Raw genomic sequence first — 25,660 nt, 5'->3', positions numbered from 1 at the left:
TTTAATGAGCAAGAGGTATATGTATGCATTGTAGCCAGAGACCGAGAGGTTTATAATTATTTAAATCTGATAAATTCCGTTGCTGGTATCTACTTACTTGCTCTGACTGACAGGAAATTTTCACAAAAGAATTTTTTTTTGCCTATTTTTTGCGGGAAGGCTGAGAGGTAGAGATGGGAAAACTTTCTCATTACCTTGTTTGTCTGTTTAGGAACCTATGAGTTTTATTACGTCCAAGGTAAAGTCTCACATTTGAACTGTGGATTATATGATGCTGAAACATTCAAGCCACCTCTCCAGGATTGTAATTGTAAAAAAAGGACTCTGGTGAGTTGGAAAGTGCACAGATTAATATTAAGAAATATTTTCAGTATTTATAGGAACCATGGTCTTTAGATATTGTTATTATTGTTAATAACATTGGTAAGATTAAGCACAATATCTTTAATATTATTTCACTTTTAGACTTTATTGAATATGATACACGAAATAATTGAAAACTAAAAGTTAGATTTCTTAAAGACCTGTAGATGTTGTAGCTCGTAAGCTCAGTACTTTTGCAAATCAGGCAATGGGGCCATAGAGCAACCAGCCCGCAATCTCGTGCCCTTTGCCACATCAGGAAAAGGACCAAGTAGGTCATCAAAAGCTTTCAGCATCACTTAAAGAAAGAGTCATGCTTTCATTAACAAAGCATAATGTGGTATTAATGTGACAATAATAGCAATGAGAAATGATTTTAAAATTGTGGTAATTGTTTTTTATTTGCTTCCATCTGCCGACGTGGATTATAATGAATCTACTCTCTTCTTTTTGGAGAATCTGGAGCTCACATTCACTGAGCTTGTATACAAATTAGATTCAACTCTGTGTCTGCCTCAAAGCCTCAGTCTCTGACTTCTGTAAGCTCTTTGGAAGACTTCTAAGCAAGACACATAACTTTATGATTGTTTAATTGTAAAAGAACAAAAAAAATAACCGTTTCAAAATGGTTTAAAATGAATAAATGTTAATATTCAGATTTCACTCAAATATATCTGTAGGAATGGAATTTTGCATGGACCAAAACAACTCTCATGAGATATGAAATAATTAATTCATTAGCTCTATTTAATGAATAATGAAATGCCTTCTCAACATCGCTGCTTCATCACAGTAAACCAGTGATTTTCAAATTATGCTTTGCAGACTACCTACATCAGAATCTACCAGATTACTTATTTGAAATTCAGATTTCTGAGTCCAAGCTGTGCCACTAAAAACAGAGCTGCTATCACTGGGATGTAAGATCCCAAAGGATTCTGCAGGCAAATGTGATGCGAGAACTATTGGGAACACTATAGTGAGCATGACTCTGGTCCTCTTTTACGTGCCTCATCTTCAGGAAATAGTTACCTCTTGCTCATTTTTATCCAAGCAGACAAATGACCCATTTGGGAATTAAAGTAGAAGCGTTTATTCCACTTAGTAAAAGAGCTGGTTTCATTATGTCTTGGCTTGTTTTTCAAGAATAGAAATAGAGTCATCAAAGGTGATGACACTTTATATCACTTATGCCTACAATCTTTACAAGACCCAAGTAACATAAGCTCTTTGTGCAATATTTCCAATCTCTTAGATTTACAATTTCTTTCTTTATGCTTTTTAAACATTTCCCTCACAAGTGAGGAGTTACACACACACACACACACACACACACCACTAATAAATGATGAATATGGGTAATATATATAATTGCCACATACTATGCATACCACAATATGCCTCTTAAATACTGGTAAAAAAAAAATCAATTGTGGAAATTGAAACATGTTCTAAAGTTGATACTAAATCAACACCAGTAGTAAATTTGAAAACCATAAACAAACATGAATTGATGTCGACTCATTAATATATTTTACTTTCTTGTTTTACTATTTAAAACGTTCACCTGTTGGAGTGTCTGGGTGGCTCAACTGATTGTGTCTGCCTTGGCTCAGGCCCTGATCCCAGGGTCCTGGAATCAAGCCCTGTGTTGGGCTCCCTGCTCATTAGGGAGTCTGTTTCTCCCTCTCCCTCTGTCCCTCCCCACCCACGCATGCTCTCTCTCTCTGTCTGTCTCTCAAATAAATAAATAAACACTTAAAAAAAAACCACATTCACCTGTTTTCAATTAAGCCTCATTATATTTACAGTATACTGTAAATATAAATTATAAATATAAATACAATATACTATAAATATAGATACCTCTATACTAAACAATATATTATTACAGTGTTAACCTTGCACACCAAACTGACACACACCACCTTCCCAAACTCAAATATTTAAATGAAGCCGAAGACATTATCCTCATCAAAGTGATAGATTTCACACAAGACCTATTATTTTAGTCATGCTTCTTCTAGTATTTTTTTTCAGAGTACTTGTCAGCATTTTCCCGTTTCTATTCCTGCCCCTAAGATAACAGATTGGAGATAGTGCTAAAAGCAGAAATTTGGCCTTTGCTTCACCCTCAGTGATATGATTTAGGAACATGCTGGGGTGTTACCAATAATTTGCACTTGACCTGCGGGTAGGAAGCAGGCCAGGAGCAGGAGTCTCCAAAGAAGGTGAGATATGAGAGTTCTATACAATTCACATCCTGACATTAACAGATAGAGATTATGAAAAAGACTGAAGTGATCCTGACCATGTTTCCAAGTTCAGACACATACTGGCCTTTTCTGCAATCAAAGGTCAGAGCATATGTTCCTTACAATGTTATTAAATGATTTGGAGACTGTATCTATCTATTGGTAGATAGATAAAGTCATATATATGTGTATATGTGTAATTTATATATATATATATATATATACACATTGATGCAGCTCTATAAAAATTTATATCTACAAAATATATGCAAAGTCATGAACTTTCATACTATTTACAAGTAACACTCAGATTGTATACAATTTGTATACATAAACTCAAATCATAGAACTGGTTTATCACAGTCATCCCCATGACAATCCCCTTGGAATGTAATGGTATGTTTTCTATGGCTGGATCTGAGTTAATTGTCAAAATTCAATTAGCCTACAATTCTTTATTCATGAAGACATAGTATATATTTTACCAAGAAAATTTCAGTCTAAAAGCTTATAGTTTTCCAACAAAGGATGCTAAACTGTAAAGAGAAAGAGACTTTGTGCCTCCATCTTGTTATGATTGGGTTCATGTTGATTCTGATGAAAATCTTTATGAATTATATATTATAATAAATATTACTTTGAAAATGAACAATTCTATATTATCCATTTCAAAATAACAAGAAGCCAATCTTAACCTGGATGCCAAAATAGTAATGAGAAGATGAAAAGATGAAATATATATTTTAATTAAATGCATCAATATTATACAATAAATAAATATATAGTTATCAGTATTTATTTAGTAATTCAATAATTAACCTGAGCATTCTGTGGTCTTTCTATAACATCAATGTATAATAGAAAAAAATAATATATAGATTTATACACATATTTTTTATGCTTGGATCTGTGGTAGTTTGTGTAGATCAAACATTGCTCATATGCAATAGACATTCTGGCTGATGTATTTAATGCTTTAATTTTACTTATGTTTATGTTAATTTCAGGACAATAACAACTTTTCCTGGGGTAAAGTCTAATATTTACAAGTGTCTTATTCATTAAATTAATGAACTATATAATATGGATACAACGGTAATTATTGTGCAAATAATGTATTATTGACTTTTAACTGAATCAAAATCCTTATAGCTAGCAACAGTCAATATAAGCATGCTTGGTAGGTATTTTATTAAAACATAATTACTTTAAAATATTTTACTTATTTCTAAGAGATTTTCTTAGAACTGTTATTAATGTCCTATTTTCTATACTTGAACTTATTTACCTTAGGAGCAATTCTCTTTCTCTTAGTATATTGAAAAAGAAACAAAAGAAGCAAACTCTTCCTTATCTTTCCTATATTTCCTTGCATTTTCTTATATTTCCTGTAAATTTCATCCAATGTTGTGTATGAAGTACTTTCATTCAAGTTGTTCTCATTTTCATTACAAATATACAGAAGAAAGAGACGACGTGGGAGATGCACACATGAATATTTTGCCTAATGTGAATTAACCACATTACTTAATTGATTTGATCTCATAATGCATTATTTAGAACAGCTTGTTGGATGGTTTTGTCATTTAATATTCAAGTAATGGAAACCATCAGCATTTTTCTGGAGATTATTTTAACAGATGGAGGTCCTCTGCAGATATCCTTGACTGTGGTAGATGGTAGCTTTATAACTATAGGGAAAAGATTTTGCAAAGAAAGCCTTTTGCCTTTATAGGACTCCAGGCACAGCTCTTTGAACATGTTGGGTATTATTTGGACTTCCCTGTGTTTGTGGACAGTTTTCTAGGTTATCTGGGTTTTCTGGGTTATGGACATTTTAGGGCAAACACAGCCATCAAAAACAAATTCCCCATCAAGAGGGACAATGACAAAGAGAGACCTGAAGTCACCACATAAGATTAAGGCTTGGTTCTCTCATCCAGTGGCTGAATGATCAATGATCTTAGAAAAGTTTTTAACTTTTAAAAACTTTACTTCTATCATTATCCTTTCTTAATAATATGATTTGCTACTTTATTTCTAAAATTGAGAAAATACTATATAGTCATTATGAAAGTAAGGGAGAAATGCGAATTGCTTGACATAGTACATGACACACAGCAATTTACTAGTCAATATAATTGTTACCATCATCTTATCATATTGGCAGGAAGTTCTGATGTCTCAGGAACCATCTATTTTGCAACAATAAAACAGTAAACTGTTTACACATGCATGATACGAATGCATGTGCCACTCAGTTTTCTTTTTTTTTTTTTCATCTCTAACGTATTTAAGAGAAGGAAATGGATACTTAGCAGTGTCACATATGCATAGGTATACACACACAAAGCCAACAAAATTATGATTAATAAATTTTAAGAAGTTATTCTGTGCATTTTTAAGCAATGAGAAATTGGAGCTCATGAAATTCATCTGAAGGAAGTTTTCTGGTTTTGTTTTGTTTTTAGAATAATCACTTAATAAGCATGAAATAGAGCTAGTTGTGCAGATTCTCTTATAAGTTATTCGTGTATAAAATATGTGTATATATTTTACTTTTACATTGAAAAGTATCATTTCAGCTTGTAATGTTACATCACATTTGTAGTTTAATTGCATCACATGAGAAATTTTCTTGCAGAAAGAGCATTGGCTTCTAAAGAAATGGCTTTTCTGTTTATAAATGTATGCTGTCTTTTCCTCTGAAGGATGTAATTCAAAATGACAACACACTAAAAAGGGCTTGACACAATGGCATGTGAAATTGCAAGGGGATTAATTTTTTATTTATGCAAAAATGTGAAAACCCTTTCCTTTCTCATGATTCAAAAATCTCTCTCACCTCTTACACTTTCAGACTATAGTTCAAAATACATGTAATACAAGTAGAGAATAATTTGATCATGGTAAGCTGCCCAATATATTTCTTTTGCCCTCTCATTTCTCTGTTTATGAATGGTGACAACTCCACATACGTCAGGTGACTTTTTTGCAGGTGTTCTAAAAATTAGGGTTTTAGAGTGGCAGGTAGAAGAAAAGAATAACTTTTCATTTTAATGCTATGTTAAACTAGAAGGAATTTGAACTTCAGAGCAAAAAAAAAAATTACTTCAGTTTGTTGATTTCAAGCAAGTTATTCAAACTCTCTAAGCCTCAGTTTTCTTAATGGTAAAATGTGGAAAATAAAGAACTCAGAATGTTGTGGTAAATAGGGAATAAGACAATGATAAAGTTGCTGACAGAGCATGTAAATGTCCCAGAAATTCCACTGAGTTTATCCCCCATATTCCTTCCTGGTGGTTCTCATTTAGTTTCCCTCACTCCTGCTATTAATCCCAAACAGGATTATTGCTGTATCTAGATTCTGCTTTCACTAGGTAAGTAAGATCTAGAAGTGATCTTCCAGTCTCAGCAGGACCTGAGCACACCATCTTGTCTTCCTAAGTATAATCTAGCCTCATTCTCATGGAGATATTTTCATTTCCCTGTACAGCAAACTATTCTGGATCTCTGCTCAATTTTTTTTTATTAAATTGATTTATTTATTTTCAGCATAACCGTATTCATTGTTTTTGCACCACACCCAGTGCTCCATGCAATCCGTGCCCTCTATGATACCCACCACCTGGTACCCCGACCTCCCACTCCCCGCCCCTTCAAAACCCTCAGATTGTTTTTCAAATTCCATAGTCTCTCATGATTCAACTCCCCTTCCAATTTACCCCAACTCCCTTCTCCTCTCTAACACCCCTTGTCCTCCATGCTATTTGTTATGCTCCACAAATAAGTGAAACCATATGATAATTGACTCTCTCTGCTCAATTTTACCAACCACTCTTCATCTATACCAACAGAAATTATATTTTTCCTCTGGCTGGGTTTTATAGCCCTCATCTGAAAAGCCTCACTATCATCCATGTGACTAAGAATATTGACACTATGTAGTAATATCTCTGCTATTTCCTATACCCTAGACTAATGTATTTTATATGCGCAAAATGCAAAACAGGACCCATGTTCACAGTGACATCTTTTATATAAAAGTAGAGTAGTTTCCCAAACTATCCCCCTCCCTTGGCTATTACAGCTTGTCATACATAAGAAGTAAAAAAATAAAGAAATAAAAGACATAAAAATAAAAATAATAAGTACTTTTTGAGTTGGGAACATATTCTTTATTAATGTCAAATGTTAGAGAATCAAATGCCTGATTTCTTTTTTCCCTTTTAATATTTACTTATCTTTTATCTGTTACCTTAATAGCTAAGTAAAGAAGTATGTCCATAAGACTCTTTGTGTTATTAAGTATAGCATATTTATATTAGCCATTTTTCACATATATTTCATTGGCTAAAGTATGATGATTTCTAATTGCTCCTTATAACATTTGGCCATTAGACTTTCTGATCACTAAGTAAAATATTTCCATAAGAAAATACATGTTAATGACTTTAAGAGAAAAGGATAAAATAGCAAAATATGAAAAACCATACAGCTAAAGGAATAAAATATCCATTTAGTTAAATATTCTCAGTTTTTTATACTTTAGTAGATGAACTCAAAGTCTCCTACTGAGATTGAAAAAGGAAAATCATTTTGTTTTGGTTCTCTAAACTATTCACGCAAATGAGTATCTAGAAATTTAATCAAGTTCCTTGTGTACCCAGTGATAGAGACTTTCAGTTTCTATATTCTAAGTCCTAGGAACATTGAACTAATCCTTGAAAATGTACCAGAAATCGAGCAGGTACTGATTGGTGTTAAATGTAATACTGCAAAAGAAAACGAGATATAACACAAGTGAGAAGTATTCATTTTCAGTAAGAAGCACAGAGTTACAGAGAAAATGTAGGTGTGAACCTTTCTATTATCATAGAAACTGTAGCAATTTTCACCTATTGCAAAACTAAAATAAAATAAGACTAAAGTAATGTAAATAGCATCACTGAATTATTATCTGACACTTACATGGAAGTAAATGTAAATGATTCAACACGTACAATTGCAAAAGAAAAAGTAGAGAATTCTTATGCTAATTGCATGATAGACCAAATAATATGGTGTCATATGTGTCATAAATATGAGTATTAAATTACAATGCAATTTTCATATTTACTTTACTTTTTCAAATAAAAGTTAGAGCAAGATTCCAACTTATTGTGAATATTTTACTTGACTGCGAATCAATAATATAGGACTCATTGTTCAATTACTGACTTGTATTATTTTATATTAAAGTCATATGGAGCATGATTCTAATGTAAAATGAAACTCTTAGGTCATTTAATTTTTATCTCTTGGGTTCTGTTTCCTTCGGACCAAAAATGTCTGAAAATTACTATAATTTCTGTAACATTCAACGAAATGTAAGAATTTTTTTTTTTAAGCTGCACTAATTTAAGCTCAACAGAAAAGATTTAAACTCAACATACTTTTAGGGAATCGAGGTGGATTGTCATTGACATCCGTGAGGGTGATGTTGACAATTGTCGTTCCAGCTAACCCTCCTAGTTGTCCGCCCATATCCTTGGCTTGGATGAGGACTTGGTATTGTTCTTTGACTTCCCTGTCCATGTTTGGCAAAGCTGTTCTAATAACACCTTAAGGGAAAAAAAATAATAAAATATAAATATCACAAACATTGTGTTTTCTGAGATCAGATCATCTGCAACAAGAAAATGATAATATCTAGATTCACTAGCAAAGACATGCTATCAAAATTGTGTATCTTTGAAAAAGTGAAACACTCAAAATGTCCAATGCTTAGGATATAATTTAAAATATTATGGTAGCAGCCATATAATGAAACGCTGTAGCATTGTGGAATATTGTCAAAAAACAATGTATCAGCTCTAAAAGACAGTCATTGTTCACTAAGTCAACCAAGTCAGACATGATTTATACAGAACAATTCTCCTCCAACTCAACACACACAAAACAGATAATCACGTCAAAAAACGTGCAGAAGACACAAACAGACACTTCTCCAAAGAAGACATACAAATAGCTAATAGGCACATGAAAAAATATTCATCATCATTAGCCATCAGGAAGATTCAGATCAAAACTACATTGAGATACCACCTTACGCCCATTAGAAAGGCCAAAATTAACAAGACAGTGAACAACCTGTGTCGGAGAGGGTGTGGAGAAAGCGGAACCCTTTTACACTGTTGGTGGGAATGCAATATGGTGCAGCCACTTTGGAAAATAGTGTGGAGATTCTTTACGAAATTAAAAATAGAGTTTCCTTATCACCCTGCAATTGCACTACTGGGAATTTACCCCAACGATACTGATGTAGTGAAAAGAAGGACCATCTGTACCCCAATGTTCATAGCAGCAGTGGCCACGGTTGCCAAACTGTGGAAAGAACAAAGATGCCCTTCAACGGACGAATGGATAAGGAAGATGTGGTCCATATATACAATGGAGTATTATGCCTCCATCAGAAAGGATGAATACCCAACTTTTGTAGCAACATGGACAGGACTGGAGGAGAATATGCTGAGTGAAATAAGTCAAGCAGAGAAAGTCGATTATTATATGGTTTCACTTACTTGTGGAGCATAAGGAATAACACGGAGGACATTGAGAGATGGAGAGAAGTGAGTTGGGGGAAATCGGAGGGGGAGACAAACCACGAGAGACTATGGACTCTGAGAAACAAACTTAGGGTTGTGAAAGAGAGGGGGGAGGGATGGGTGAGCCTGGTGGTGGGTATTATGGAGGGCACGGATTGCATGGAGCACTGGGTGTGGTGCATAAATAATGAATGCTGGAACACTGAAAAGAAATAAAATTTAAAAAAAGGGAATGGAATTGTTAAACAATATAGAGCAAATATACATGAAAAAATCAGTGGTTACAGTGAGTGTGAGGTTTCTGAAGAATGCTATTTTCTTCTCTTCTTTATTTTTATAAAATACATTTATTACTTTACTTTTTAAACACATAACATATCTCCTCCATGTATTTTATTTCATCTCTCAGGATACCTTTTAATTATTTTAGCCACAGAGTTTTTCACTTAGATCTCATTAAGCTTTACTACTACAGGGACCTCGTCTCTCTTGTCACCAAGTTACTCCAGCCTCTAGGGCAGTGTCTGCATTTAGAAGGAACTCAATAAGAATGTGTCAACCAACTGACTAGTTGAATGACTGACCGAATGAATGAATGAATGAGTATATGTATAATTAAGTTTACAATCATGAATCATCCAGCATATATGCATATTGAAATATCCTACTCATTTTCTGCTCTTGTGTCCAAGTATCGAACCAATTTATATTTATATTTATTCATAGTGAAATATCTAAGACCTTCTTGATTCGTTGTAAGTACAATTATGGATACATTTTGTACCAAATTCCAACCTATAGACAATAGTTTTAGGGAAAGACTGCAGAGCAGTTGTCTTAAACCCATGTACCTTAGATAGTGTCATTTTTCAAATAAAGTGGCATATATAACTAACAAATATAATATTGAACACCAACATGAAGTATGACATCCAATTCATAAACTGAATATACATCCACATTTTATCTATACTTTCCACTATTAATTTGCCAAATGCTGTTCTGTTGTTAATTTAGATTTAACTACAATCTAGGATTTCTTCTGACCCTTGGCAGGAAATGGTGGCAGAAAAGACAAGCTCCAGTTTTTTGCTACTGCTGTTTATTCATGCATTGGTACTGACACTCTATTATTTTCCTCTCTTTAGCTCAGATCCTTGATGTTTCATTTTTAAGTCTCTTAAGATTATTCATCTCTGCCGTCTTAGTGACTTGGTCGCACGGCTTAAGGTACCTGATTTCTACCTGCCTTAGAATGTTTATGTTTTCTAGATAAATTCCTGGGTTTAATTTATATGCATGCTTTCTTGTCCTTTTGCTGATCAGATCTTTACTCAGTTTATTTCCAATACAAAAATTATATACATGTATATATTGATACTTGTAATTATATATATTTACACATAATTTTTACTTATCCAACTCATTTTTTAAAAGATTTTATTTATTTATTTGAAAGAGAGAGAGAGAATTGAGAGAGAGAGAGAGCATGGGAGGAGAGAGGTCAGTGGGATAAGCAGACCCCCTGCTGAACATGGAAGCCTGATGAGGGACTCGATCCCAGGACTCCATGATCATGACCTCAGCCAAAGGCAGTCGCTTAACCAACTGAGCCACCCAGGCACCCTTACCCAATTCATTTCTAATATATAAATGTATAAATATAAATTTTATACTTTATATATCATATATATTGTATATACATACATTAAGATGCTAAGATAAAGAACACACAGGCATTACCAGACTTATTTAAGAGGAGTTTTGTTTTGTTTTGTTTTGTTTTGTTTTGTTTTGTTTTGTTTTGTTTCAGGTAAGTTGTTATAGTTGTTATCACGATATCAAACTGCCCTGCCTTCCTGTCCCACCTTGTGTCTGATAGGTGACCTACTTGCTGCTTCTAGCCCTCCTTTAGTGTAATACTGCTTGAGTGGAAGACGTTTGTTAGACTTTAGAGAGAGGAAAGTGTTGCATATGCAGTTCCAATGAAAACTACTGAGGCCGTGATGTGCTTCCCCCTCCCACCACCATTTCCATTCAAGAGCCACTACCTCAGACAAGTCAAATACGATATTTGTAGATGGTTTTTCAGAGAAGAATCTGGGATGATTTTTCAGAGTAGAACCTGGCACACTACGAAATTCATATGTAAGAACAGAATCTTAAAACACTGTGGTCTATTGAAAAAGCCTGGTGAAAAATAGTCTCCTTTCCATGAAGTTACTCTTCTTATGGACCACCCACTGTTTACCAACTGCCTAATATTTAAAACCAAACAAACCAAAATAGATTACATGATCTTGAGCAAGGAGGAATCTTGCCAAGAACGGAGTTTAAAAACTCTAAGAGTAGAATGTAACAAGCAGAAAGAAATGTTACATTCTGCTATTTTGGGTCTTAGGTTTAAGTTCATGTGCTCATCTCTATTTCTTAGTATTTGTATATAAAGATACAGCAACAGCCTCATATGATAATAGCTGAAGCCTAAAATATGCATTTTGCAGGACAGTCCAAATACTCCACAGTGGTAATACCACAAAATTTAATTAATTAGCTATAATTCTGAAGTAAATATTATTTAATAGAACAAAAGAGTGGGTAGGCAAGTGTATAATGAATCCTGGTATGATTTGAATGTCTTGTACCTAATGAACCTTCTAGCATACATAACTGAGATATAGAGTAAATACAGGAAAAAGAAAAATGGCAGAATTTTATTTCTTCCAGAATGAATGGAAATATATGGTTGAGAGAGTTACAAACTTAAAATAATACATCAAAGGACACTAGTCTGCCACGGGATATATTCTGTCTCTGCAATGACCCTTATGTTGTATCAGGCCTCCTAGTCTTGGTGGATCTCAGCTTATTTTGCAAATATGGGTTAAATACTCTGATAACATTTTAAGATGAGAATAATGCAATATTCTCTATGGAAAATCATAAAATATTACATGTATTAATTCAGCATATGGTTTTATATGAGTTATTTCTTGAGTTAAGGATTGAACTACAGGACTGAGACATGGAACACTAGATTCAGTCAGCATTTGTCCTAAAATATAGTTTCATTCAGACACTGTTATCATATGTGATGGTATAATGGTGAACACTCTTCCATCTGCCACTTTATACATTTACTTACACTTTACACACTTATTCACTCTATACACTTTTGTAGACTTCTCTCTGCTCTCTGTCAGTTTTAACAGACCAACTGGCAGGACACTGAATGGTATAAGGAGAATGAGGTGCGGTTTTCTTTGCATGGATACCCCCGCATCCCACAGTCTCCTGCTTTGGCCCTCCCCACACAGTTGCATGGGTCTCCAGGACCCTATCATTCTTTCAGTTTTGGAGTGGTGACCACAGACACCTGTTATATTTTCTCCACATTCTGCCCCATCCTGCATGATTTCCCTTCAGTCTGCTTGCACTTCAAAATGTAGTCTTTTGTTAAACTAATCTCAAATTACTCAACTAGGTGTCTTGCTTCCATCTAGATAATCACTGATACAGTCTCTCTACAAGGCACTTTCATGGAATGTCTATTAATGGGCATGTGTTTGTGGGAGTGTTGAGGAGACCATAAAGAAACACTTAAATAATTAACCTAATTTCAGATGGTGATTAGTGTAATGAGGAAAATGAAATCAAGCATCTTGGACAGTGATGTCGGAAAAGTCATCTCTGAGGAAAGCCTTTAGAGTTGCAGTCTCTGAGAAGTGGAGGAGATAGGCTTGGAGAGAATAGAAGAAGGAACATCCCAGAGAGGGAAGCAGGAGAATACTCTGTAGGAGCAGGAATGGTCCCTTCAAAGCATACCAGAAGAGCCCATGTGGCTGCAGCTTACTGCTATGGGGAAGGATGGGTAAAATAAGACCAAAGAGGGGGAAAATAAGAAGAAACCACAGTGATTTCAAAGACAAATAAACTTTCTGGGAATACTCTTGAAAATCAAAAAGTGAAATCCAAGTGTTTCTGCACAGCAAAAGAAACAATCAACAAAATGAAAAGACAGTCTATGGAATGAGAGAAAACATTTGCAAACCACATATCTGCTAAGGGGTTAATAGCCAAAATGTGAAAGAACTCATACAACTCAGTAACAAAAAAAGGAACAATCTGATATGAAAATAGGCAGAGGATCTAAACAGACATTTTTTCCCAAAATACATTATACAAATAGTCAACACATACAAAAAAAGGTGCCCAACATCAATAATCATCAGAAAAATGAAAATCAAAGGATTATCACCTTGTACTTGTTAGAATGATTATCAACAAAAAAGACAAGAGATAGCAAATGTTGGCAAATATGGCAGAAAGGAAACACTTGTGCAGTGTTGGTAGGGATTAAAATTAGTGCATCCACCATGGAAAATTCTGTACAGGTTCCTCAAAAAATTAAAAAATAAAATTGCCATATTTTTCATTGATTTCACTTTTATGCATATACCCAGGGGGAATGAAAACAGTATCTCAAAGAAGTATCTGCACCTTCATGGTCACTGTTGGATTATTCACAAAAAGCCAAGATACAGAAACAACCTAAATGTTCATCAATAGATGACTGGGTAAGGAAGATATGATACACACACACACACACATCCATTTGCACACATCCATTTCCCATCCATTTGCAATAGCATGGATAGACCTTGAGGGTATTATGCTAAGTGAAATAAGAGAGAGAAAATGAATATTCTACAATATTATTTATATGTAGAATCTAAAACAGCTGAACTCAGTGAAACAGAATAAAATGGTGGTTACCAGGAGCTGTGGAGTAGGCGAAATGGGAGTTGTTGGTCAAAGACACAAACTTGCAGTTATGGGATGGATACCTTCTGGAGATCTAATGTACAGTGTGGTGATTACAGTTAATATTACTATATTATATTCTTAAAGGTTGCTAAGAGAGTAGCCCTTAAAAGTTCTCACCCCAGTAAAGAAACAAAAATACGTGATGTGATGTAGGTGTTGACTAACACTGCGGTGGTAATCATTTTGCAATATTAAATGTAACAAATCAATGCACTGTATATCTTAAACTTACATGATGTTCTGTCTATTATTTCCCAGTAAAGCTGGAAAAATGTTAATTATTAATTTGAGACTATTTTGAGAGATCGAGAGAGAGAGAATAATGGACAAATTGCTCTATTCTCCACTCACTGAGGATTAGAGTCCAAAGAAGTCCTGGTTCACTAGTCTGTTCTTAAAAGAGAAAGCATAGTGTTGAGGTAAGAGTGTGAACCACACAGCACTCCCCCTCTACTCTGAAACCCAAGTCACTCAGAGTGAATACTTCACATCATCTCCAACTTCCCACTTAACTCTCTGACCTTATTTTTCACACCTCCTTCTTGGGTCACCAGAGCTTTGGACATTCTCTTCCCTCTGTGGGCAGTATTCTTCTTATCGTTTACTCATGAACAGCTCCTCTACTTCCTTCTTATCTTTTCTCAAAGCCCTTTTCATAGGACTTTCTTGATCATTCTATCTAAAATTCTATACTGATTTCACTTCCTATTGCTTCTGTAACAAATTGCCACAGACTAAGTGGCTTAAAAACAAGACAACCTTATTATCCTATGGTTAGGGAGGCCAGAAGTCCAACATGGATCTTGAGAGCCAAAATTCAGGTTGTGGCTAGATGCATTTTTTCCTTTTTGAAGGGTTTTTATCTTCTAAAAGATGTCTGACTTCTCTGGCTCCTGGTTTTCTTTCTCCACTTCTAAGGTAGCGGCATAGCATCTTTTTTTTTTTTTTTTTTTTTCCAGCTTAACAGTATTCATTATTTTTGCACCACACCCCGTGCTCCATGCAATCCGTGCCCTCTATAATACCCACCACCTGGTACCCCAACCTCCCACCCCCCGTCCCTTCAAAACCCTCAGATTGTTTTTCAGAGTCCATAGTCTCTCATGGTTCACCTCCCCTTCCAATTTCCCCCAACTCCCTTCTCCACTCTAAGTCCCCATGTCCTCCATGCTATTTGTTATGCTCCACAAATAAGTGAAACCATATGATAATTGACTCTCTCTGCTTGACTTATTTAACTCAGCATAATCTCTTCCAGTCCCGTCCATGTTGCGGTATGTGCTTTGGTGAGTGCTGTGAAGTGTGTAAACCTGGTGATTCACAGACCTGTACCCCTGGGGATAGAGCATCTTTTAATCTTTCTTGGACTCTGACTTGCTGACCTCCTTCTTACACTTTAAGAAGACATGTAATTAAACCGGGCCCACATAGATAATACAGGATAATCTCCCCACCTTGTGGGCAGGTAAGTAGCAACCCTAATTCCATCTGCTACTTTAATTCCCCTTCCTTATGTAATACAACATAATCACGTCCCAGGGATCAGGGCATAGACTTGTTTGAAAATCATTATCCTGCATACCACACATAACCCTCCCCAGCCCTTCCAACACTCTCTCTCTCTCTACTTATCATTTTATTCTTAGCCCTTAGCCTTTAATAGCCCTGCTATCAGAACACTAATATTTTGCTTGCTTATTGTGTTTGTTTTGTGTTTTCCCAAATAAAGTGAATATTCCTGAAGGTGAGGATTTTATCATTATTTTGTTTTCCCTGTAGGAAACTTAGTTCTAGAACAATGTGAAGCATATGGTAGACACACAGTAAATATTAATAAAATACACAAATTAACATACAGCAATAAGCTTAGGTGACACATGGAAAGTTACCATATACCCTTCAAGAGAGATAATGATTAAATATATTACTAGCAGTCTTGGTCATTATTGACGGTTGATCATGAAAAATATTCTTTTTTTTAATGAAAATATTCTTGATGTAATTTTGAATGAGGTGGAGTTGTTAGTATAGACATATGTGTATGGTAGCTAGTATGTTACGAAAAAAATGAATAAATGCTACTTTTGCATCTGAAAATAATAACCCTTAGTAGATAACACACTCCAATGCTGGCCATGTCATGACTGACCTTTTAAATTATGAATCTGGAGGAAGCATTAGCAAATATATCATAATGCCCGGGTCTTTTAGGAACTGCTAATAGATGGTAGAATAAAAAATAATAATTATAGGTAAAGATGGTAATCTTAACTTTATCACAATGTAAAGTTGCTTTTTATTTTTTTACAGCTAAATTGTATTTTAAAACACTTGTACAAGTCCTGGTTTTGCAGCAATTTATATGAAAAGCTACTGAGTTTTTTTTTTCATTACAGTCTTAAATTAGTCTAAAATTTTAAAATGTGAAATGGGGTTTTTAAGAGCAAGTTCAATCTTTAGAAATATTAACAAAACTGTTGTGTCTATCACTACACAGATGAAGTGTATAATTTTAAAAAATGTTGTTGCCAATAACTCAATAATGTATTTTAAGGACAAGAAGAATTATCAGGTTACCTTCAGTAGGAAGAAAATTTGGAGACCTTCTTCGCACCTATAACACACCTTGACCTTGCTTTAGGACTCAGAAGACACTTCCTAGGACCTCTTTCCTTAGGAAGTTCTTCTCTCAGTCTGTATCAGTGCTCAGCAGTCATTCTACGTATCAGAGAATTTCATCCTACAAAATTCAACTGTCATCTTCTGAGGACCTGGTGGCCTCCCTCCAGGTGATGGGGACCCACTTGAGGATCTACTTGACTCATCTTGGTATCCTACTAGCAAAACACCTGTGAGGCCATTGTTCTACATTGACATTCACCCCATGAATAAATAGATCCAGCACCACCAGCTCCTTGCTCATTATCTCTTTAACACTTCCACCAATAGGAAACTCACAATCTCGTGAGGCATGCCTCTTATTTAGGGACAAGTACTGACATCCTCTTATCTGTACCTGAAACTAAAATTCTTTCTTCCTGTAACTCAGCCAGCTATGATAGCCCTTTTCCTCTCAAGCGGCACGGAATACAACCACTTCCTCTACTTCATAACAGTTCTACAACTTCCTCAAGTCTTGTATCACATGCCCCTGGAGTATTTTCCTTTTAAAGCCAAACATTCTCAGTTCTATCTGCTGGTGTGTGCACTCCATGATGTCTAAAATAAGGCAAGCGAAGTTCATGCCGAGTTCTCGGGAAGTGAGAGGAGGCAGAATACAAGGGAACCATTCATGGGAGCACGTTTTATTCATGCAGTTTGACTACCCATAACTAAAATATTACAAAATAGGTAATATGGGATGTAATAGCTTAATAATTATCTATTTCCTTGACTTATTTGTCCTGCCTTGTATTTATTAGCATTATTGTTCTCCTTGCTCTCACTATGTCCATAATCAGACCTGGTCTAGATGCAGAAAGTATTAGAGGCATGACGACTTTGCGTACGTAACCCCTCTTAACCTGCCCTCGAATAAAGATGATACTCTTTCTTTCATCAGCACCTCAGCACTAACGTGTCTGGAATCTCTCAGACTTTACTCTGAATTAATATCAAAAGCATTTCAAGTCATGAAATATTGTAAGTATTTATGTAGTAATATCAAAATTAGCTCAAAATATAGTCTAACCCATGTTTCAATTATACTCTGCAGCTTTAAAACACCAACACTTTGTCAAAGACCTAAAAGAGTAAGTATCAGTCAGAATCAGAGAGAAAGTTTCACTTAAGACACAGGCCTGGAGATTATAATTCCTGAATAAAAGGTGATAGTCAGACTCAAAGAGTAAAAATCTTGAGGAAGTGTTTGTTCTCACAGCAACATTTTTCAGATTTCCCTAAACAGAGCCTAAGATAGAATTACAGAGCATGAAATAGTTGAATGGTGAATAAAAGGGAAAAAATGCAGCTTGTGCATTCAACTCTAGCCTCATTCAACTGTTTTCATATGGATTCTATAAAGGCATATATAAATGCATAAAATAGAAAAAAACCTTATAAATATACATTCTTTTTGATAATATATATAAATGAAAAGATATCGATAAAAAAGCTCTCGAGATGGATAGCAGTGGTAGTTGTAGAAAAATGTGATTTTTTTTTAGAGATTTTATTCATTTGTTTGACAGAGAGATAGAGAGCACAAACAGGGAAGCAGCAGGCAGAAAGAGAAGCAGACTCCCTGCTGAGCAAGAAGCCCAATGTGGGACTAAATACTAGGACTCTGGGATCAAGACATGAGTGTAAGGCAGATGCTTAACCATCTGAGCCACCCAGGTGTCCCATCAATATGAATGTGCTTAATGCCACTACACTGTTCGCTTAAAATGGTTAATATGGTAAATTTTATGTTATGTATATTTTATGACAACAAAATCATTTAAAGTTTATAGGTTTGAAAAATGTTGAGGTAAAATAAATAATGATGCTCTCTCAATAAGGGGTCAGATTATTTGGAAAAATGGTACATATCATCACCACATGATATATATCTAGTTACCCAATGCAGACTAGTTTTTTAAATCATTTAGGAACAATTTAAATATTGTAAAAGAATTTTGAGCATAAATTAAGACATAAGGTCAATATTTTATAGTAAAATTTGTTTTCCTAAATAATTCTATTATCAATGTTATAGAGATATTTAGCATCCCGATTTTATGCACTAGATAAAGTTTTATAAAATATTGTAACGCCTATGTTTAATGTTTTATAGATTATAGATGTTTTTCTAATGCATAAAAACATTAAATATAAAAATATACAAAATATATGCTAATATAACACTTTAATGTTTTATAAATAATAAGTATAATGAATATAAACTTTATTTAATGTCATAGACTTGGGGCACCTGGGTGGCTTAGTCGGTTAAATATCTGACTTTTTATATTAAACTTTATTTTCCAGCATTCCAATATTCATCGTTTATGCATTACGCCCATGCCCCATGCAATACATGCCCTCCTTAATACCCACCACCTGGCTCACCCAACCCCTCACCCACATTCCCTCTAAAACCCTCAGTTTGTTTCTCAGAGTCCACAATCTTTCATGGTTTGTCGCCCCCTCCAGTTTCCCCCAACTCGCTTCTCGTCTCCTTCTCCCAATGTCCTCCATGTTATTCCTTATGCTCCACAAGTAAGTGAAACCATAGGATAATTGACCCTCTTTGCTTGACTTTTGATTTCAGCTTGGGTCATGATCTCAAGGTTGTGTGCTCACTGGGGAATCTGCTTGAGAATCTCTCTTCCTCACCCATCCCCCCTCTTTCATGCACACTCTCTTCCAAAGAAACAAATAGATCTTTAAAAAGTGTCATAGATTCATCACACTTGAGGTTTTTAAAAATATTGAATAATAACTTGAAGTAATTCTCTATGTGTGTGTATACACACACACACAAATGTATGTGAATTTTAATTCACAGTAAATAATTTCATAATTAAGCTGGATAATTGTCAAATCAGCCAATTTTAAAGAGAACGATTATTTCCAAAGTTATTTCATAGAATGCGTCAATTTATATTCCCTACAAATAAGCCTCCTATATTCACTTGCATAGGGATGCTAGGAATATTTGTCAAAAAGCAGTATCACTAAGGAAATGACTTCTATTTTCTCATTCTAAATGGATAATAAATGGTTATATTTATCTCTTCATAAATATTTAGGCACAAGAAATTCTGATGAGGTTCTTTGTCTAAAAATTATTTTAAAGTGTATTCTACACTCAAAGGTGGAAAATTTTAGATAATATTAGTTTTTCATGCATTTTATTTCATAACAGCAAAAGGAATCATAAAAGGAAGCTAGATGGCTGGAACAAATGGAGACTATTTCTGAGAAATTGCAATTATCCTTGATTTTTGATTTACTCTTATGTACCACAAGGTGATAAATTTGACAAAAAGTCTTCTTAATGGTCTCTGTGCATGAAGAACTAGTTATCATTCTATTAATGAAGTGCCTCCTCATCCACTCTTTTCCTGTCTAGTGGTCTGAGGCATTGTTAGTATCAAGACTTCTGTCTCCAGTGAAAATCAATGCCTCAAAAATCTATTTCATTGTTTATGCCAGAATTGTTTCACCTTTAGTTCTAAATAATAAGCATTACATAAAATATAAATACATAGTTATTAAAGGCATACTATGAATATACATATTCTCCTGTAAGATAATACTTTCTGAAGGCACTAGAATTAATCTGAAGCTGATACTGAACAAGTAAAGCCAGAGGGACAGAAAGTGTTTTGACTCAAAAATTATTGTCTGGTATTAAGTTGACGGTAACTATTTTATTCTTAATCTATGGTCTATGCTTAAATTCATTTTTGTATGATTTTCTCTCACCGTTCAGTTAGATACTGACTGTATCTATAGTTATTTCATCAATATTAATCCCTTCATCTTTTTTCTGTTGCCTTATTCTGAGTTTATATAAACTCACCTGTTCTGTAGAATTAATCACTACAACCCGCTAAGTGTACTCTAACACCCAACCTCCCCTCCACCAATCTCTCTGCACACCCTCCTTTTTCTTTTTCCCATCGCCTCTGACTCTGAGGAGTGCTTCTCAGAGGCTGAAGAGATGTAAGACACATATACTGCTCTTAATTCTCTTTCTAGTTAGATTATCCATGATGTGAAATTTGGAAAAGATGGGTAATTATAGAAGAAGAAATAACCCATAATTTTGTCATCTGATAAAAAGGATTTATTTTAGTTTATATAATTTCCCTCTAATATTTGTTTATATATTCAGCCTGTTGTCCAATCCTTCTTCATTCTCCTGGAGTTTTGTACCATCATAAATGTCATTGAACAACTTCCCCAATTCTTCCTTCAACAATTTTTCCCTACAAATATATATGATTCCCCATGGTTAAGCAGCAACCATAGAAGTTCCTTAACAATGATACTGCCAAATATCTTATCCTCATTGCCATACTTCTTAAAAACACTTCAGATTGTAAGTGTAACTTCCCCATCACACACTCAGGCTTAACATCTGACATTCTGACTTTTGGTTTCTGACACTCTTTCCAAACCAAAAGAGCTTCTATGTCCTAAACAAACCTTTCCAGAGTCCCTTCTTATAGGACTGATTCTGTCCTTATTATAAGCTACTTTTTTTTTTTTTTTTTTTTTTTTTTAGGTTTACAAAAGGGACCAACTTCCTGCCTTATTCCCATAACTTTTTGCTGATTTCTCTCCCTCTGTGGGCTTAATGAGAAGAGTAGGAAATTAGAGAATGGCAGGTTCATTTGCAGAAAGTTTTTGCAGGTTCTCTATTCCTAATTAATTGACTTTCTGTTTCTAGGTGACATTAAAACATGGCTAATTATTAATTAACCTATATTTAATTGGTATTCCAGATTTCAGCAAATACTTATGGGGACGTGTTAATTTTGAAATGTGAAGCCTATTTGAATGCATAGTGTCTGAAATTAAGACTTTTCAAATTGATATTGCTCTTTAAAATTTATTTACCAATTTAAAAAGTAACATTAGCACATTAACAATTTATTTCATTATTGCAACCTAATGTAATAACTAGTTTTGAATTCAATCTGCAATATATGTGCCATGTAATAGTTTATAAAATAGCTATCATTGTGGAGTTCTGTTTTAAGTGTGACACAGAATACCTATTTTGATGGTCAGCATGGTCAGATCTCTTTGAAAACTATCTAGCGTTCAAAAAAACAGATTCTCTAGACCAGGCAGACCGGCTCTAAGGGAAGAGAAAATTTTCTATGTGCATAGTATCCTTCCATTTCTATATTTTCCAAAGATTCTCATATATTTGGCTCCAAAAAGTGCTATTCAAATGTTCTGACTTAAAAATTAGACCAGCTTCAAAAGCATAGACCAGAAGAATTAGTGATGTGGGTGTTTTGAGGTTGTCAACCCTCTTCTCTCCTCTGCTGGAAGCTACGTCTCTATTAATGCAAATCCAAATTAATTATCCATAGCTCTTGATAAATACAGCAATTGGGGCACCTGGGTGACTCAGTGGGTTAAAGCCTCTGCTTTGGCTCAGGTCATGATCCCAGGGTCCTGGGATCAGACCCAGCATTGGACTCTCTGCTCAGCGGGGAGCCTGCTTCCTCCTCTCTCTGCCTGCTTCTCTGCCTGCTTGTGAGCTCCGTCTGTCAAATAAATAAAATCTTAGGAAAAAACAAAACAAAACAAAACAAAAAGACAGCAATAGAGGTCCCATGATCTTACCACATGTCATTAAGACCCCAAACTGCCTATAATTGAACCCAAACAAGGAAATCTGAAACTTAAAGTTATTTTATCCAGAAGAATCAAAAAGAAAAATATGACCAGGCTTTTTGAAAATTTAAAGTAAATTATCCAAGTATCTCTAACTTGGGGTTGGGACTTAACACATCCATGTGAAATAGCGTACATTTACACAAGGTTCCATCCAGAGGAAATGGTTCTGCAGCCATAAGGTAAGATCCTATCTTCCTTTGCGTAATGTACAGCACACCGAATCTTTACTGCATTTTTAGAATAGGTAACTTCCCATGCCAAGATTTAATTAACATTTAAATATTTGAAAGGGGTGGTGATGATGTTGTCTCTAATAAAAAATTTACCTGTCTTGGGATCAATAGAGAAATAAGGTTGTCCCTGAAGAATGCTATAAACGACTCTGGCACTGTTTCCATAGGTCGGGTCATCCGCGTCTGTGGCCTTGACCTGGAGCACATATGCACCTGGAAAATAAGACAGTGTGACTCTAGCATATTTGTTTTTTAGAGCTCAAGGTCATGTGTTTTTTTGTTGTTGTTGTTTTTGTTTTTGTTTTTTTTTTAATCTGATGGACTCCATTTTGTTTTTTTAATTTGGCATTACTCAATGATTCTGTGTATATATGATGCCACTGAGAATGATGTAACTATTATAACCAAAATGTTGGGCAACGATATAGCTGTTAGTGCAAATGATACATATTTTAAAAATCTATTTTAAAAGCTGTGTTCATTTCCAGTAGCTAGATGATTGAACTGAAAGTCATCATGATAGCTTTATTGATTTATACACCAAAAGAAACATGACACTGCTTACATTAGCTCATCTGCTTACTATAGATGCTTTAATTGCATGATTGGGTTATCAATAGAGAAGCTAAAAGGTTTGAAGGTTTACTGAACTTTAGAGGCTGTAAGTAACTTGCATTGTTATTTAAAAATCAACAACTACATACTACCATTAGGAAGACTTTAATTAGGACGGAATATCTGAGAAATTGAGGATCCAAAAATAATTGCAATTATAGCTACAAGAACACCTCTAGGTCTCAGGACTGAATTAACCTAAGGATTCAGTGACATAAGAAAACATTAAAGGCAATTCAAATTCTCTGTATTTTTTCTTGTGTTTTCACTAAGAGAAGTTAAAAGGAGATTTTACTTATATTTTTGTCTTATATATTCATGGTCATAGTTAAGTCTTTCTCTAAGACTTTTTTGACTATATCTTCATATCCTGTTCAGCATTACTATACTGAATTGAGAACAAAGTAAAATCAAAATGATCAAGTTCAATATAAGTAAAATCAATATGTTGCTAATGGTTAGAAGGAAATCTCCTGAGCACAAAGGGAGGGATACGTACACCCAAAGTTAGAAAATGGACAGAATGCTCCTATTCTTAGAGGCACTCAAAGTGACTTCTTAATTTTGGGAACAAAGGATTTCTCCTTTCCAGTCAATTATTCATTCAGGCTTTATACTTCAGGTGGTACAAAACTGGAACAAACTCAATCTTAGTTTACTTGTAAACTAAGAGAATGAAACATCTCTTCCCCCCTACCATTTTGTCTGTTTGTCAGGTTAGTAAAAAAAGAAATTTAAAAATGATAACTTTTGGGGCGCCTGGGTGGCTCAGTGGGTTAAGCCGCTGCCTTCGGCTCAGGTCATGATCTCAGGGTCCTGGGATCGAGTCCCGCATCGGGCTCTCTGCTCAGCAGGGAGCCTGCTTCCTCCTCTCTCTCTCTGCCTGCCTCTCTGCCTGCTTGTGATCTCTGTCTGTCAAATAAATAAATAAAATCTTTAAAAAAAATGGTAACTTTCAATAGACATTCAATATCAAATGGGGTTGAGTAGACGTTCAATACCAAATGTTTTAATCTTAAGAATGTTTTGGTGAATCACCAGGTTGCATCACCACAAAAAAAAAAAAAAAAAAAAGAATGTTTTGGTGAATTCTAGCTATTTCAAGACATGAATGATAGGTTTTATTTCAACAGTCTTTTCCAGGAAAGGAAACTTCTAGAAGAAAAGTAGGCACCTATTTCTGAGATGTCAAGACTGATAACATTCCTTATCATCCACTATCACCATCATGATCATCATTATCAATATTTGCAACATCATTAATAATTATTTGACAAATAGGCATTAAGGACCTATATTAGATACCCATCAAAAGTATGTTCTCGTTTATGCTATAGGAATGAAGTGTTGCAAGACTAACTTCCCTTCTTTCCTCCTTTCTGTCACACAGTGATTTTCCTGGTTTGACCTATATCATTACTATCAGTGCATTGCACATGTGCTATATCGGCAAAGTCTACAAATATTAAATAATTACCCCATCCTAAGTATAAATGTTGTAGTTAAATAGTTGTGAGTAGTTCTTCTTTAAGGATATGTTTGAAGAAAAAGGTATTATGTCTGCTAAGAAATGTTTAGTGACAAATTCAATAAACTTTAACCTAACTCTCATCTATGCTTAATAAGAAAGACGAAGATGAATAAGATAGGCAATATTTCTTAATTCACTCTTTAAATTTTTGAGTTTAAATTAAAAACATATTAACATACAACATTTAAAACTACTTTTGGAGGAAACTATTTTTCTGTATACTTGCTTAATGTTCATATTAATATTAAGAACAAAAATGTAAAAGGGGAGATGCTGTATTATTCATCTCTGTCTTTCTTATTGAGCATATGGTTATAGCAGCATTGTCTACAACAGCCAAATGATGAAAACAGCTGAAAGTCCATCAACTGATGAATGAATAAAGAAGCTTTCCCTCTCTCTCTCTCACATACACACATGCGTGCGCACACACGCACACACACACATGGGAATATTACTCAACCATAAGAATGAAATCTTGCCATTTCCAACGACATGAATGGAGTTAACGAGTATGATTCTAGGCCAAATAAGTCAGTCAGGGAAGACAATCACCACATGATTTCACACAGGTGTGGAATTTAAGGAACAAATGAGCATAGGGGACAAAAGAGAGAGGTAAACCAAGAAACTGATTCTTAACTGCAGAGAACAAACTAATTATTACCAGAGGGGAAGTGGACAGGGGGATGGGTGAAATAGGTGATGGAGGTTAAGGAGGAAACTTGTGATGAGTATCAAGTGCTGTATGGAAGTCTTGACTCACTATACTGTACACCTGAAACTAATACTACATTGTGAGTTAACGAATAGAACTTTAATAAAATCTTTAAAAAAATGAATGTCCACTCAGAAATAGTAGAAATTATCTTCAGTTTAGTGAAAAGGTTATTCACTAAG

The 25,660-nt window shown here is 34.7% G+C and overlaps 1 protein-coding gene across 5 annotated transcripts in view; it reads right to left on the bottom strand.

Moving 5' to 3' along the window:
• CDH12 (cadherin 12) overlaps positions 1-25,660 on the bottom strand; it is a 996,732-nt gene that overhangs the window by 71,683 nt on the left and 899,389 nt on the right. For all 5 annotated transcript variants that reach the window (XM_032337714.1, XM_032337713.1, XM_032337715.1 and 2 more), the window contains 2 exons: positions 22,708-22,827; positions 8,054-8,221 (listed from right to left, as the gene is read on the bottom strand). In XM_032337714.1, coding sequence (XP_032193605.1) covers positions 8,054-8,221; positions 22,708-22,827 — 288 coding nt within the window. The remainder of the gene's footprint in view (positions 1-8,053; positions 8,222-22,707; positions 22,828-25,660) is intronic.

This window comes from Mustela erminea, chromosome 3 (genome assembly GCF_009829155.1).
Source record: "Mustela erminea isolate mMusErm1 chromosome 3, mMusErm1.Pri, whole genome shotgun sequence".
NCBI lineage: Eukaryota > Metazoa > Chordata > Mammalia > Carnivora > Mustelidae > Mustela > Mustela erminea.
Note: the sequence above shows the minus strand (reverse complement) of the source record. Positions and strands in the feature narration are given on the sequence as shown.